This window comes from Chiroxiphia lanceolata, chromosome 1 (assembly GCF_009829145.1).
Source record: "Chiroxiphia lanceolata isolate bChiLan1 chromosome 1, bChiLan1.pri, whole genome shotgun sequence".
Taxonomy (NCBI): domain Eukaryota; kingdom Metazoa; phylum Chordata; class Aves; order Passeriformes; family Pipridae; genus Chiroxiphia; species Chiroxiphia lanceolata.
In genome coordinates, this window is record NC_045637.1 from 133991914 (window position 1) to 134008420 (window position 16507).

At 35.0% G+C, this 16507-nt stretch overlaps 1 protein-coding gene across 1 annotated transcript in view; it reads right to left on the reverse strand.

The window, feature by feature from the left end:
* RUNDC3B (RUN domain containing 3B) overlaps nt 1-16507 on the reverse strand; it is a 52275-nt gene that overhangs the window by 25525 nt on the left and 10243 nt on the right. The window contains 5 exon segments of the mRNA XM_032699236.1: nt 1177-1345; nt 2702-2782; nt 6083-6172; nt 9634-9719; nt 13019-13152. Coding sequence (XP_032555127.1) covers nt 1177-1345; nt 2702-2782; nt 6083-6172; nt 9634-9719; nt 13019-13152 — 560 coding nt within the window.

Sequence of the window (16507 nt, forward strand, 5' to 3'; positions counted from 1 at the left end):
GTGTCTTTTTAAAAAATACTTCTCACTTATTATCCTACAAGCAAGTCTGACTTTTTCATAGTTACTAAGAAAAACTTTAGCTAGGTTCTTTCAAATGCATTAAAGTAAACCAGTTTTGATTCTGTATTCTGGGAAATAATTACAGCTCCAAGCACCCTTCTGTAGTTCCAGCCTTTCATATGGTTTACTGTGCTCAGAGTTTTACAAAAATCAAATTCTTACATTACAAAAAGAAAGTAATGAAAATAGTAATAGAAGTTATTTAAAAAAAAAAAATTTGTCTTTTTATTTTCTTTCTTTTCATTTTTCCTGATCCTTTCTGTCTTCTGTGCTCTACTTCTTAAGTGTCTATGAGTCTTCCCTCTTCTCTCTCTCACTAGCTAATATGCACTGTAAATACTGTAGATGTAATATGCCATTATAAAAAACTGACAAGCACTATCCTTTTAAAAATGCTAAATTACTAAAAGGTTTGGACATCTATTTCACTTCACCTTTAACTTAAAGTGTCTTGGGTGTAGATGGAAAACTTACCTTTGGTTTCTATAGTAACATTCAATATGCCATCTAAATCAAAATCAAATACAAACACACTTTTTTTCTTTTCCTTTCCCATTCTAGCTTCAAGCAAGTCTTAAAACCATATATTTTCTAAAAACCCATCATAGTATCACTGAGAAGGTAATTTTACTTTTCCTACTAGATAGATTACTTTGCTGATCATTTCTATTTACTCTAAGACTTAAGTTTAACACCATTGTCATCATAAAAGCCTTCTACTGACAGACTACCTACATCAGTAAAATTCTGTAGCATCTAAGGAAGAGAAAAATCATGTGGACAATCATGTTCACTTCAAGCTCACAACCTAACAGTGTCAGAAATACATTGGATGTAACTCCAAGACTGGAAAAAGGAGACAAAGCTTCTACATTAGATTGTGAAACCTGATCTCTGAATTATTATTATTCTCTTCCACATCTCCCCAAACCTCTTTTCCCTCAAATCACTGAGCAGAGATGCTTAGATACTCTGAGGGTCATAAAATCTAAAACCACTTACCTGAAGCTAAACAATATTTAATATATTTTCCTGCCTTTATTTAACTGGATATGCCACCAGTTGGCTGGTGACAAGCTTTGGCTTCACAGCTCCCCCATGAAACTAATCTTTTACCTTCTGTTCCAACGCAAGCCGGTACTTCTGTTCTACCCTTTTGCATTTGTTGTACCAACTGTTTTCGTCTGTGATGAAAGGAGGGCCAATGTTCTCTGGAGTACTGCCTTCACTGCCACTACTGCCCAGTGTTCTTAGCTCTTCTTCATCACTGCTGATGCTGTCAGAACTGAAGGACCACATTTATGAGCCATGTCAAAAGGCATGCTTGTAAAAAGGCAAATTCTGATTGAAATTAAAGCACCACATTTCTTAAAAATATCTAAAGTTCTGTAAACCAAAAAGAATCAAAACGTTGGGATAGGATAGATCACTAAACACAACTTATATTTCAAGCTTTTATTTGTGTAGCAAAAATTTGCTTGCAAACTTAGTCCAGTTAGACAACCATATGTGGGCTACTCTCCTGGAATACAAAGGACAAATGCATTACAATATGCTATCTAAGGAAGTGGTGACTTAATCTTTTCTTCACAAATTCAGGACAAACAGGAGGATCTGAAAATAATTTTTTTTTTCTAAGAAAAAAAAAGCAGGAAATCAAAAAAGTGGTTGTCATTATGGTAAACCATGATAAATTCAAATGAGAATGTATCTTTATGGTTATAGCAAAGATCATGTGTCTGTTACTGCAGAGAACATATCTCCCAACATAGTAAGCAAACTCATTGCTTAAATATCTTAATATCATCCAGAATCAATGTGTGGCAGAGAATGCAGACCTCTGTCTCAAAGACTAGAATTCTGATTTATCTCCACACTCATTTAAAATTTTCCCTTACAACTATGCTTCCCACGACATTACCAGCATTTACTCAGTATTTTTAAGTAGTGATTTGTCCAACCTCACGATCCTGCTGTGATACAAATTCTGCTTTAACTGAGCCACGCAATTTGTCACTAACATGTAAGCTAGTAAGAGCTTTGGGAAAATAACTGGGATGTTTCGTGTTCAGTTGTACATTTCCAAGACTACTACAAATTATCAACTCCTTCCTTCATTTTGGCAAACCTATGTATCAGATTGTTACCTGATTTATTAGATAGTCAGAATTCTTTTTATTATTAATCATTAGGTTGATCAGAGGAGGAAAATGTAACCGGAAAGTCAGATTATATATGCAACTGCTCATGACTCTCTATTATGTGCAAACAGCTCATACTGCTCATGTCATACCTCACATTTAGCAGGGCATATATAATTTTTATACACAAAATAACTACTTTTTAGTTTATGGCTAGACAGAAAAGGCCCAAGAGAAAGGACAACTTGGTCTGGTGATCAAAGGAGATAAAGCATTTGCTTCCTGCTGAACTCTGATTCAAAGCCAAGGAAACAAAGTTAACATGACTCACGTTGATGAGTCATGTAACAACTCCTCCAATCTTAAAGATAAAGGTATAGATCTGTATTTAGAGATGAATGTTATTTTGAATGTGAAATAAAAAGTAAGACGCCCAGCATAAAGCACATTTTTGCCAACAAAATAAAATAAAAAAAAAGTAGAGTAAAGCTAAAAAGTACCTTTGGGTGAACTTCAAGTACGGTGTATAATCTATGACAGCAGGAAAGCTGCCATCCAGTCCCTCACCCTTCAGACAAAAACTGATAAAAAAGAGAAACAATGAGTTTATAACAAGAAAATTATATAACAGTGCCAGCTGAATCTTACCAATGTGAAATTTGATTTTTCTTAATTTTTTGGTTATAAGAAAAGCTTAGAGCATGTAACACTGAAATCCTACTCAGGTGAGCTAGATTGTTTAATATTAAATGAGTCCAGAAAATACACATAATCAGGGAACAGATCAGGGCAAGTACTATAAACCCTAGTTTTTAAATATTTGTTTTTATTCTGAAAAATACAGATAGACGGCAAGGGAATAACAGGGAAGTTAACCAAAGCAACAGAAGAACTATGGATGAACTTGGAATCTTCAGCATTTGACTTAAAGTGTTTGCAGAGCGCTTATGCAACCACCCCATTAAGTCAAAAAATCTGTTCTCCAAAATATTTCAGAGTCTTTCTCCTTTCAGACACAGGTGCTGGGCTGCGGGAAGATGAGGAATATAAATGAAACTAATTTTTAGAAAATGTTCTTAAACGGCTGTAACTTTATAAAGCTCTCATTTACACTGTATTCTTTTTTCATACTGGATACAAATTATTGTATTTCAACCAGGTCTAATTAACACAGAAGTGACAAAATTAATCATGCTTCCACAAGGCTCGTATTCGTCATTCCTCCTATCTCTGTCATCAATAAACAGATTCTAATAAGACGTAGCCTTTGCTAAATGAATTGCAAAGTGTCATTTTTGACAACACAGTCACTTAAGTGGTATTTGGGAAGTACATCTAAAGGCCTATTTTTTTCCCAAAGAAATGAAAAACAAAGAAAATAAGAAAAGTACCTCTGCAAAATCACAATTACTTTAAGTAGAAACCTAATTCCACATTGCTGTGAGGAGAAAAAATTAGATTATGTTCTCACCCAAGTTCCCCCATTTCCACCCCAAAGTCTTTTTTACAGTTCCACATAGATAAGCTAGTCAACATGTAGCAGAGACTGCTTGAACTGACAAAAAAAATCTCAAACATAACATTGAAAGAATGGCTATGGCTTCTCAGCTCTTCAAATCACAATACTATGAAGGTTCCTCTCAGTGGTGCCAAGCAATAGGACATCAGACAACAGTCAGAAACTGATGCACAGGAAGTTCCACCTGAATATGAGGAAGAACTTTACTGTGCAGGTGACTGAGCACTGGAACAGATTGTCCAGAGAGGTAGTGGAGTCTCCCTCACTGGAGATATTCAAGAACAGTCTGGACACAGTCCTGTTCAATGTGCTTTGTGATGACCCTGCTTGAGTAGGGAGGTTGGACCAGATGACCCACTGTGGTCCCTTCCAACATTACCTATTCTGTAATTCTGTGACCATGTGATATGTGAGACAATACAAACACTCCTGTAGTACTATGCTCCCATTTTGACCAGAAAATTCCTAGACTCTTAAAAACCGCATTGACCAAAGCTTAACTGGCTCCAAAAAGAGCCAATCATTACTCTGACTACTATTAACAGATACCTATAAATATGCTTATACTAGAAATCAGAGGACAAAGGAAGAACAAATGCAGTCATACAACAAAGCACTCATACCCTACTATGTATCACTGAGACTTACTCGAGACAAACACAGACAACTGATGATTATTTATGGGAGGATTTACATATTGCAGACCTAATCTTGCGATGTTATTCCTGTATAGCTATAGTCCTTTCAAGTATAGGGATAACACAAAAGCAGTTTAATTTCACATAATGTAAAGATTAAACTAATAAAATCTGGTAAGATTTGAATTTGCTGAACACAAGACTAGCACCCTTATCATCCTCCAGCACACTTTTGTTCCTCCAGAACATGTGCTGAGGATGCAGTTAAGCCAATCTAATGAAAAAATGCTGGGAAAAGAAGCGATCCTGTGTTTTCAATCTCTCCTTCCCCATTTTATCTGTTTTTTTTTTTCTAAACCCCAACTACGTCCCCTTTCCCCTCCTTACAGCACTACTGGGATTTATCTGACTCCATTATGAACCAGTTCAGCAGCCATCAGGACCTGAATTTTTAGGTTAGGGGTTTTTTTTCCCCTTTTGGCATCCCATTGCAGTTCCACAGGCAGCTGAACTAAATGGTCAGTGGCACTGGAAAAGGAAAACATTATTCAATGCTTTTTGTTCCTTTTCTTCTCTAAGCCTTACGCTCTCATCATCTCTGCCACTAACAAGATGCTTCTGTGAACCAAACTACTAACAACAAAACAACTATCCTGTCTTCTTACTGGGTATGTTTTTTTACTCTTTAACAATTTAAGAAGGGTCTAACAAGCCTCAAAACTGGCATAAGGGTACATAAGCAGGAGTAAATCTCCAAAGGCCTTTTGGCAACAGCTAATCACTCAGTGCTCCCAGTGAGGCTATGTGCTGTTTTCTGCCAGTTTATCTCCTAAACTGGTTTGTGACAAGCATTAATGCTGCTGCAGGGTAACTATTAACAGTGTGTAGAGAAAAGAATGGAGAATAACATTATCACTTGCCTTTTCCCTATGCTCTGTCATGAAATGCTTTGCCACCGGCTCTGCCTTAGGCTAAGTGGGCCCAACCAGGCACATTAACAGGGTCTTGCACCAGCCAGGTTTGGTCTTTTTATAGGCACTATATTTTTATATGTTACTGAGGGGTTTTACAGTATATATATACACACTATACCACAAACATATATATTTATATTATCTAGGGTGTGCTTGCATCTTTGTTACCCCAAAACACAGAATTAATCATATAGAAAAGCCCACGGAAGTCTGGATAGAGATTGCAAAGGTAAATTAATGTAAGCTGTTCAGCTGCAGTTAATTATAACAAAAATTGATAGTAAATGGTCATTTGTAGGTTAAGCTTTTAAAATCTAAAAGTGCTAAAGTTAAAGATTACCTTCTACATATGGGATTATAATGCTGTCCTTGAGTACCAAGGCATAACCAAGCACTTAATCACACAGTTTTCCTTACAGTTTAAAAATAACTTTAAAAGATTCAATTGCCTGTAAGCTTCATTTAATAGGTTTGAAATATCTTCTGCAGTTATACTTCTGATTGCTTCTAGGGTTTTGATACCTGAAAGAACAACCATGTAACCATGCAGTTATATAAAAGACAGCATAACTTTTTTCTTATCTAGAAGAGCCATTTAAGATATCTCTCTCTCCCCCCTTCTCCCTTCTTCCCCATAACCTAAGTTTTGTCTTGCAAACTACCAAGGGAATCTAAGAATGCTTTCCATAATACATTGTTTTATAAATACTTTCTCTGAGCATTTAGTTATGAAGCATGCAAATATAATACCTGAAATCAATTGCATTGAGTCCCAACAGCATACCAGCAAGCATATTTGCTTCTTCACCGAGAACAATTGCTCCATCCTCATAAAATCTCCTTCAATAAAAAAGAAATTAGTTCAGCTAATACCATTTTCTCTCAAATAATAATGATATTTTCATAGTTAACAGAAAACTGAAGAAATCCAGTTTAAATAAAAGCAACTTATGTGAACCCCAAAGGCATACATATTTCATTTCAAATAAAGCAAACCAATAGACTGCAGAGCACAAAACACCACAATCTTATAGCACATAAAAATTTAGACAGAAGTAAGAAGAATTTTCAGTATTAGTCCTAACAGTAGAACAGGATGGACAGAATGCAAAGAAAATTATGAAGGTATCTTATATTTCACCGCTAAAAGGAAGAATTTGTGTCATATACATAAAAAAATAACGATTTCATCTCACGGAAAAAGTTGTCTCTCACAATTGTACTTGCAGCCTCTTTTAAAGTTCAATTTTTATTCCTAGTAGTTGATTATTTTTTAAAAAATATTTTCACAAATCAGCTATTTTCCACGTAGTTTACAGTCTCTTAAAATACTGCATGATGGGAAGATGCATGATGCATCCAGCTATTTTGAGATTTAGTTTTCATTACTTGAAGGAGTGTTTTGTTAACATGGTTTTTTATTGTAAAACACCTCTTGACCAAAGCTTTAAAACTGCATGCCTTGATCTCAAAATATGATTCGCACACCCAGGTGTATGAGGACTTGTGAAGGCTGAAATCTGTATTCCCTCACCACCTCCCCATTCTCTCCTGCTTATTCTCATTTTCTCCTCCCAGATAGCACAGAAGCTATTTCCAGTCAGAAACATTCCATGCACAGGGCAAGCAAATAGGACCCACCAATGCCATGCATGGCCTTGTAAAAAAGGCATTTGGTCTGTTCAGCAAAGTAGCACACAACTTTAATTTCTGTGTTAAAGGAGTCTTGGCAGTACCAGGGGTAGAAAGGTCACTAGAATTCACCTGAGCATTACTTGTGGAAACAGAGAAACCAAGAGCTGTTTAGTACCAAAGGCAAGGTTGAAAGGTCACTTACTAGGAGCTGAGGTGCACAGTTCATCCACACATTCTAGCAACATATGCAAGAAGGTGCCAGATTACTGAATACAAACTATCTTCCAGGCAAATACCAGCAACACTGCCCTACCAAAAACTCCACCTGCTTTAAGAACTGCATGAAAGCACCTGGATGGTTCAGCGAGAGCTCAAGTTGGCTGCATGGTGAACATCCAGGAAAGAAATGTTTTGGGGCACAGCTCCAAATATTGATCTGTGTTATAATGCATACTGTCAGAAGTCCCACTTCTGTATTTTCATAACAGACATCCATCTGTAGTTGCCCAAGACCTTGGATGTTCTCAGTTGAAGCAAGAAATCTGTAAGACTTCCTCTGAGAAAACAGAGATTATAGTACTGACACTGAGGCTAGGATGTACAAACTCAGTTTCCTACTCTCTGACGTCAGGAGGGACACCAGGAGGCAAAACTGGTGAGCCAGAGTGCTGAGCTAGATGGACTTCACAATCTGATTCAGCACAGTGACTCCTATTTGTGAACGAACAGCAATGCTCCCAGTACAAGCTGATTACAAGCCAATTCACTGGCATTTGTAAAATGACTGCCAGGTACCAATCTGTACTGTGCTCACCTTATTTTGTAAAATGGTGCTTAGGAAGAAATCAGAGAGCATACTTTCAATGGTGAAGTTGGCCTGGTAGTGGTAGTGTTTCTTAAGCCAGCTACAGTAACCCAGCCAAAAGCACAGTTGCTTTGGAAAACCCACAAATCTTCTTTCAGTGCTATGCAGTTGACATGTCACAACATAACAGTCCACTACAACTTAAGTCTGTGCTGACCAATTTGTTAGTAAAATATTTGTGTGCCCATGCTTATTAAAACCTTCTTCCATGCATAATATGTAGATCCAGCACTAATAATGTGCTGTTTCATTAAAGGACTAGCCCTAACTTCAGCTACCTAAACACAACAGTGAGATTTAAAAAGAGCTATCAGTACGATAGATGAATTTCATATTCTACATACACATATGTGTAACACAAAAAATTTGTAGTTTATATAAATAATTATTAAATATACATACAGCACAATACATAATTTAAAATGCTAAATAAATGGTGCAAAGCATCACCAAAAAAAAAAACCAGGTTACTTATTAGGTATCTGAAATCCCACATGGGAAAAGAGAGTATGTTCGTTATTTCTAGTGGATTTGAAATCCACACAACCAAGATCTGACAATGTAACTTTTATTTCCATTAGATGTATTTAAAATATTACTTCAAAAGAAACTTTGCACTTACTATGTTTGGAATGCAAGAGAGGTTGTTTCCAAAAGCTATACCACTGAAAGAACATTTAAATATATTAAACATTAACATGCTCAAATAAATGAATTTGAAACTGCTAATCAAATAAGACCATTGTTAGCCACTAACAAAGCATATTACCAAAAAAGGGACAATACATAATTTCTGACCCTACTCTTTCTCCTCATCTCCCCCTCAAAAACATAAATGACTTTTCAGTTTGAGGAAACATGAGTAAATATTTTCCAGAAATCTTTGTTTTATGAGGTTCTTGTCTACTGTAAATGCCAGCAAATCTGGGTAAAATAAGACAACAGGTATTGAAACTTCAGTGAAATGGGATATTTACCTAGTTGTATTTCAAAGTCACCTTAATAGCTGCAAAATATATGGAGATCTCTGGACAAACAGCTTTAAAATACAATACTCTAAATGAACAGAAATCTTTACAGAGAAAATTCCTATTGTTTTAATAGTCCATTCAGTATGTCTAAAACTTTGAGTGTTCAACAAAAAGTACATGTTATAGATTCACTCATATTTAGATTACTTCTTCATAAATCTACAAGACACACTCATTACAAGATAAAACATCATCTAATAATCACATTATCTAAAACCAGTCCAAAACTGCTAAAGTGTTTTCTATCACAAAGTATATTCTCATCCATAACTGTTTTTACATTAAAAGTTATAACAAAAATCTATTCCAAGATCCTAGTTATGCCTGATAACTAATTCTGTTATTCTATATTTCTCAAAAGCTTCCTGGAATTCTCTTCCTTTTTTCTTCAGAAAAGGTGCCTATAAAAGTTACTTTTCATTAAGTCTCAAGGTCTTTCCATCAACCATACCTAATCTTGAAAGGATCTCTCTCCTTATCATGCTACAATTTCAGATTCAGTTGCCTCTTTGCAGAGGTTTTCTCCTCTTTTGACCTTTCAAGAATTCCAGGCTTATTTCCACATTTTTAAAATCACAAAGGGATTTTCAATTTTGCAGTTTTACCCATGTTAAAATCAAATTGATACCAACTCTAGACACCTTTTACTAGGCTACAGCTCTTTTATTAATGATATCCTTTACTACACAAATAAGGAGAAACCTTCGCTTCCAAACCTAAGTCCCTCACTTAACATTTACTAAAATACTGAAAAAATAAGTTTTATAGACCTGGTTGTTTTGAAGTCTCTAAGAGCTGTGGAAATGTATTCAGATAAATGTTTTTCCATAAGTGCTACTCTGATCCAGGCTCGACCCTGCAAGACAAAACAGATATGAAATATTTAAGCATTTTAAAGGAAACAATTTTACACCTGAAAATTAATACAATTGGTTTACCTGAGTAATGAACTGATTCACAAAATTACCACTAAACAGAAAAGGTTGCTACAATGTACTTCAGTATAGCAATAATGAAAAGAGAAAATGCATTCTTACAAGGACACAAATAAACTTTATTGTGAAATAAAGTTATCCAAAATTTGGAGGAGGCAAAAAAAAAAAGAATTTTTCTTTAATCATATACTCTGGCCTTTTGAAAATCTCATGTTTAAGAGGAAGCAGATCAGGGAAGAAAGCTTTTAATTTTAAAGTCAATGGTATTGGAAGCATCCAATTGGTTCCATTGTAAAGCAGCAGTAAGAACTAATTCTCTGTGTTCATTCAAATATTTGTGGGATTTATATAAAAAAAAGTATAACTCAGTGACATACTTCTATTATGTAATACTTTTTCCCCTTAGTAAGGATATCATTACAGAAGGTGCATATAAAATACAGACACAAAATTAAATCTAAGAGGCCTAAATCTTGTAGTCCAAACCCAAAACTTCATTCAACCAGTTCTATAAAAAGCGGCAAAAAATAGCTGTTAGGAAAGCATGTTGTGCTGTGTTTACTGGTCTAGTACACAGGATTGTAGTTTACAAGACAGAGATATTTCAAATAGCTGCCACAGTTATGATTGTCCATTTGAGAACACCAGGAATATTTCTTGTAACCCATATAAACTTACGGGCAGTTATTTAAGTAGGAAGATGTCTTTATGCTTAATATATTTGGTGGTTATTGACATCTAGCTGAATATCACTAGAGACATTCTAACAAAATAACCTGTAGTAGATTATAATCCTAATTCAGGGAAACCTAATGGCGGCCTTGCAGTACCTGAAGGGAGCCTACAAGAAAGAGGGAGAGAGACTATTTAAGAGAGCATGTAGTGACAGGACAATGGGGAGTGGCTTCAAACTAACAGAGAGTAGGTGTTGATTAGATATTAGGAAGAAATTTTTTACTGTGAGGGTGGTAAGGCATTGGAACAGGTTGCCCAGAGAAGTTGTAGATGCTCCATCCCTGGAAGTGTTCAAGGCCAGGCTGGACAGGACCTTGAGTAACTTGGTCTAGTTGAAGGTGTCCCTGCCCATGGCTAGGGGATTGGAACCACATGGTCCTCAAAGTCCCTTCCAACCCAAACTGTTCTGTGATTCTATGAGATGCTAAATAGCAACACAAAAAAATTGCTTTCATAAATACCAACAGCACAGCAAAAAAATTAACACAGAGTGCACTAATATTAAAAGCACGCTTAACCAGATAGCTGCCTTTATGTTGCAGTTACTTAGAATATGACTGAAACAGTCAAATTCTGATGATGCTGCTTAGCTAAGGCCTAAAACCTATGCACCTCCAGTGAAAGCAGGGCAAACTAGCTCTGGTAAACCCTTGCTGACAGTTTCCAGGCTGAACACTACACTCATCTGGACCACAGTCAAACTGATGCATATGATTGGTATTTGTGTTGACAGGCTCTCAATCTTTTCGGATACAGACATCCAAAACACTTAAAAAATTCAACACTGTTCTCCACACTCACTGCACAAATTTTCTTCTCAGTCTACTATTTGGCATGAAGTTTTCCACAGAGTAAGAGAAAATTTTAATTTATTTATAAGAACATTTCAGAAAATAGCTTTGCATATTATTACCTACTGAATTTAAACATTCATGTCTATTAAAATCTTAGACTTCAGAAACACCTTTAAAATAAATCTTGAATATAAGCAATACAATCATCATATTCTAGAACATGTGTTTTTCTAGAAAGGATTTGGAAATAAATTCTCCAAATTATCTGAACTTCCAGATCTCAACATAAGCAAGGAAAAAAGCTGCATGACAAATTATCAGTCTACTGCTCCAGTCCATTGAGGGCTAGGAAGAGAGGCAGTATTCTGGATAGGAAAGCCAGTTAATAATCTTTTGCCATAGAATCTCAGGTGCTTCAAAGCTTTCACACAAATTACAGATACATTTACTATATAAAATTTAAAACTCAGTCTATTCAGCAGAAACAGCAAATAAACTGTTCTGCAATCTATGGATCATCAGAGTCCTCAAAGATTTTCTAGATTCATGGTGTTGCTTGATCTAAGCAACTTTTATTGAAGAAAACTGGTTGCATAAATACCTGTAATTTAAATTGTGCTAATGACAGTCATGCCCCTGAAAAAAAACCTACAAAAGTTTTCCAATATAACAAGCGAATTATTTCCACCTCACCAATGACACCAACTGTGAATAATCCAAAGTACAATAAAAATCTGGAACTACAGGCTTTTTAAAATAGCCGTAATATACAGTTTGGATACTTGTTCAAGCAACTGATTTCAGTTGATTTAGGAATAAAAAGATTTAAGAACATTAATTGTTGCATTCTCTTATGCTACTTTCAAGTCAAAAAGTTCTCAGTTCTCAATCAAGGCTGCTTTACACAGAAGTAAAAGCTATTGAACAGCATTCCAACCTAGCAGAAAAAACGTGTAATCTCTGTCCAACAGTATTTATTTAGGATGTTGGTCTACACTGTCTCTCACTATTAAGATTTAACGATAGGTCAGTTTAAAGCTTATTCTTATTCAGTTCATATGCCTATAAACACATTAAATTGTTACTTCCTTATGATTTCCATTGTACCTCGACAAATTGTGATGTTATTTTTATGTAGATCCTTTAAAAGAATAGATCTTTATTAGCAAATAAATCTATTATTTAGACAGGATTCCTGTACAATCACACCAACAAACTCAAAAGCTGATCACACCTTTTCTATTTATGTATAAGTTATACACAAAACTATCAGGAGGGGAAAGAAATAAAGTCATTGCATTTCTACAATTTTAAAATAATAGTTGTTGGCAGGCCTGCAGGAATTTAATCTCCCTCAACGTACTGCATTTTCAAAAAGTTATGTAAGGCCAAAAACAATGAAGACAATGAAGTCAATGAACACAATCATTTTATAACACAATATGCTCACTGAATAGACAATTTCAAAATTTTTTCTACTGAATAACATAAATTTTAAAGTAAACTCATTCAGATTTAAAAGTGGGTTTTTAAAAAGTAAGTATTTACTAGGTACCAAAAAAAATAAATTTCAAACAACAAAAAAATTTGTGGGGTAAGCTTAGTAATATGGTTTTATTCCAGGTACAGAAATTTCAGTTGTATTTCATACAGAACAATGTAATAAAACAGTCAGTTTGACTCTTCCCTACCTTAGCTCTAGAAGAACTGACATTCTCCATGTTCTCGATACTGCAGATGCAATTGTGCGAGACTTTTCGGCAAGCTACGCGAATGTAGTCCCAGAAACTACGAGGACTTTCATAGCCAAACCAGGTGATCTGACCTTAAATCAAAATAAAAGATACTTAAAAACTTATGAACCTCCCTCTCTGCTTATTGGAGATAAACATAATTAAATACTCCCCTAAATGTTGCCTGTACTGACAGAATTTTATACAAGCAAGTCCATAAATTCCTACTGAAAACCAGCTCACAGGTGTAAAAAAATTTGCATTATGCAGCTCAGCCTGGTTTGAAAGTAATGCACAAAGAGAAGTTTCGGGCATTTGTTTACCTACGTGTACCTTATTGGTTTTTCCCTTGTTAGTATGCTACAACAATACTCAAGAGTTCTTCACAGATCTCTTAAATCACAATAGAGCACAGACTATTGTGACTTAAAAATATGATGCAAAAAGTATTTTTGTTATTTGTTTTAGGTAGTACATACATTTCATTAACACAGTCAAGTAGTGAGAGTTTTGTTCTTCAAAAAAATTACTAAATAAAAATATAGAATGCTAGTCAGCTGTGGCAGTGGTATCTTTATTTCAGAAGCAGACTGGAAGTTTACAAAATGTGCTTTCACTGGAGGAGAAACTGATGCATAATCAAAAAATTTTTGCAGTCACAATTTATTATAAGTACACTTCTCCTTGGGAAGCTGACCAAAACGAATTGAGCAAATCATTCTCTCTTCTGAAACTTTAACCAAAATCCTTGATATTTCTTCCAGCTTGCAATGTACTGCAGTTAGAAAATGAAAGGGAAAATTACATACTACTTGTGACCTCTCCACACAGAATAAATTTCATCACAGCCACAACAGTTCAGCCCTGTTTTTCAGACTGAACAGCACAACGTTCATACTTAGTACAAACCTGCAAACAGGTATGTAACAAGTAAGGTGAACATTGCCCTCTGGTGACTGCCATCATTACTATGTGCAAAACCTTTTCTGCATATAAAATGAAATCTTATTTTTAAGCTAATTTTATTTGAAGTCTTGAGTTATACTTCAGAAGCTGTATTAATGTATCAGAAAGACTTCTAATTCTTTTCCTGTTAGAAAGCTCAAATTTCAAGAAAGAGTATATTAAACTGATACAGTACATCATACTTACTGAAAATAAAATGCCAAAACATGTTGACAAGGATTTTTTATTTAACATGACTTGACTTATCTCCAGGCATAGCCAAAGCAGTGTCAAAGATCTGTCCCCTGTGATCGGAAGAAATTCAAGTGGCAGGGTTTTTTTCGCCTAGAGGGTGCATGTAACTTGATGTTGTGGCCCATTTGCTTACTTCACCACACAGACGTATTTATTAAATTCAAAGCTTGATAAAAGACTTATTAAAAAAAAAGCAAGCAGGACAAATTAACATGTATTACTCAGTATGACAAAGAAAAAATAAAACTCCAAGGTGCTTCAGTTACTGTAGTTTTTTTCAGCTCTAAGGACTAAAATAAAAGAATTTCCAAAAGGTGTTTTTATAAACTTACTGTTTTTGTTAAAATGCCAAGTGTAATGGACAGCAACATAAATTCAGAGGCATTTTAACAATATGAAAAGCTACATGTATTTTTCTTACACTTCACTGTATCAGAAACATTTCTGCCTGGGGATTATACCTGCAAAATTAAATGCAGCTAAAGTGTGAAGATGACTTTGTATCACCAATTCCAGTGCCAACTAATAAAAGCAAGCATATAATACATTAATGCAAAACTCGAAGAACCCTGCTTCCTCACTTGTGACCTAGACCTGCAAGCACAAACTGTCTTCTGCAGATCTAATTTGTACCCTTTCCCTTTGTAACCTCTGTTTATTAGAATTCAGGGAATTTTTATTAATAAAAATTATATTAATATGAATTGCTGAAAGAGACTCTGAACTAGCAGGTAGTAGTAAGTACTTTTTTTTCCTCCTAAAATAAGTAGGTAAACTAAACTCATATGGGAAGGGATAAATTGTGCAATGCAGATATAAGAAAAGTCTTTTACTCCCTCAAAAATTAATTATTTAATAATTCTCCTACTATGAAGAGCAAAACCTGAATATTTACTAGTAACATCACTAGCACAGCCATTTACCATTACTACCACCAAACTGCTGATGACACGTGAAACTAGAACATTTTATAGAATGAGGAAAAAAAGAGAATTATTACATTTATCTTTCCACTCAAGCACCACTGATCACCCTAAAAGTTTACTGCTCATTGTAGGTTTTCTGAAAGAAAAAAGAAAAGCGAGAAAACAAACTCCACAATCATTAAAATTAGGAATAACATAGGTTCGATAGAGACAAGCAGCTTCCATGGGTAACTCTAGCAGAAGCTTTTGAGGTGTTTATAATGCCTTCTAAACGTACAGCAAAAAGGCACACAAAGTTGTGAAAGTGTCAAAATAGCACAATACAGCATCTTGTCTTGTGTCGTCATGGTGATAAATGCAAGTAAGTGTACAGATGACAAGTAAGCTCACAGTAACCACGACATGCAAAAATTACAGAAGTCACAAACAAGATGCACTAGGTACATTGTCAGTGACAGAATTTATACACCAAAACTATTTCTAAGCATGTATAGCTAGCATGCAGTTTGGATATAAATAATTTGTGCTGTGAAGGATATTACATTGAAAACATCGTAAGTCAACAAATACATGACATTAACTTTCAAAAATATGCTTGAGATGGCCATAAAAATCTACAATAGGTACTCATATTTTTCAGTACAAACTCAGTTAACACTAATTTGAAGTGACAGAAAAAGGCAAGAGTAAAGACAAAATATACATCACTTCAAAATGATTCAGGTTTTAATTGAGCTAGGAAAAACCTGAGATCTGAGATTAAATCCCAAGTACTATTGCTGAACACTTCTGATGCCCCTACCATTTCTTCACTAACTATATTTCCTTAGCTGATATTACAAAAAAGGACGCTTATAGGAAATGTACCTGAAAAATTTGTGGCCAGCAACGAAAATAAGAAACCATGCAGTCAATTACAAGATACAGCTTAATCTCCACACTACAGAATGGTTAAGAAAGAACAAATTCCAAACAAGTATCTGGGAAAAAAACAGCTCTTGAAACTACTCACCTTGCTTTAAGATTATCAAACATACATATATTTATATACAGATCTGTAAAATTCCTTTCAGGACTATAGGTCTTATTTGGTCCTGGGACCTTCAAATACATTGTTTCTGCACCCTTCCAGAGTAACACTTAGTCTCTGCTGTATTACAAAACCATGAAAATTCTTATTCCTGAGAAGGAATAAAAGAGTAATTAGTCACTCATTTTTTTTCTGTTACTCCTCCTCTCCTACCTTCTCAAGATCTTCAACTGTCCTGTCCAGTAGTATCTTATTTTGCCAGCAAGCATGCCACACAGTTTACTTTAATGA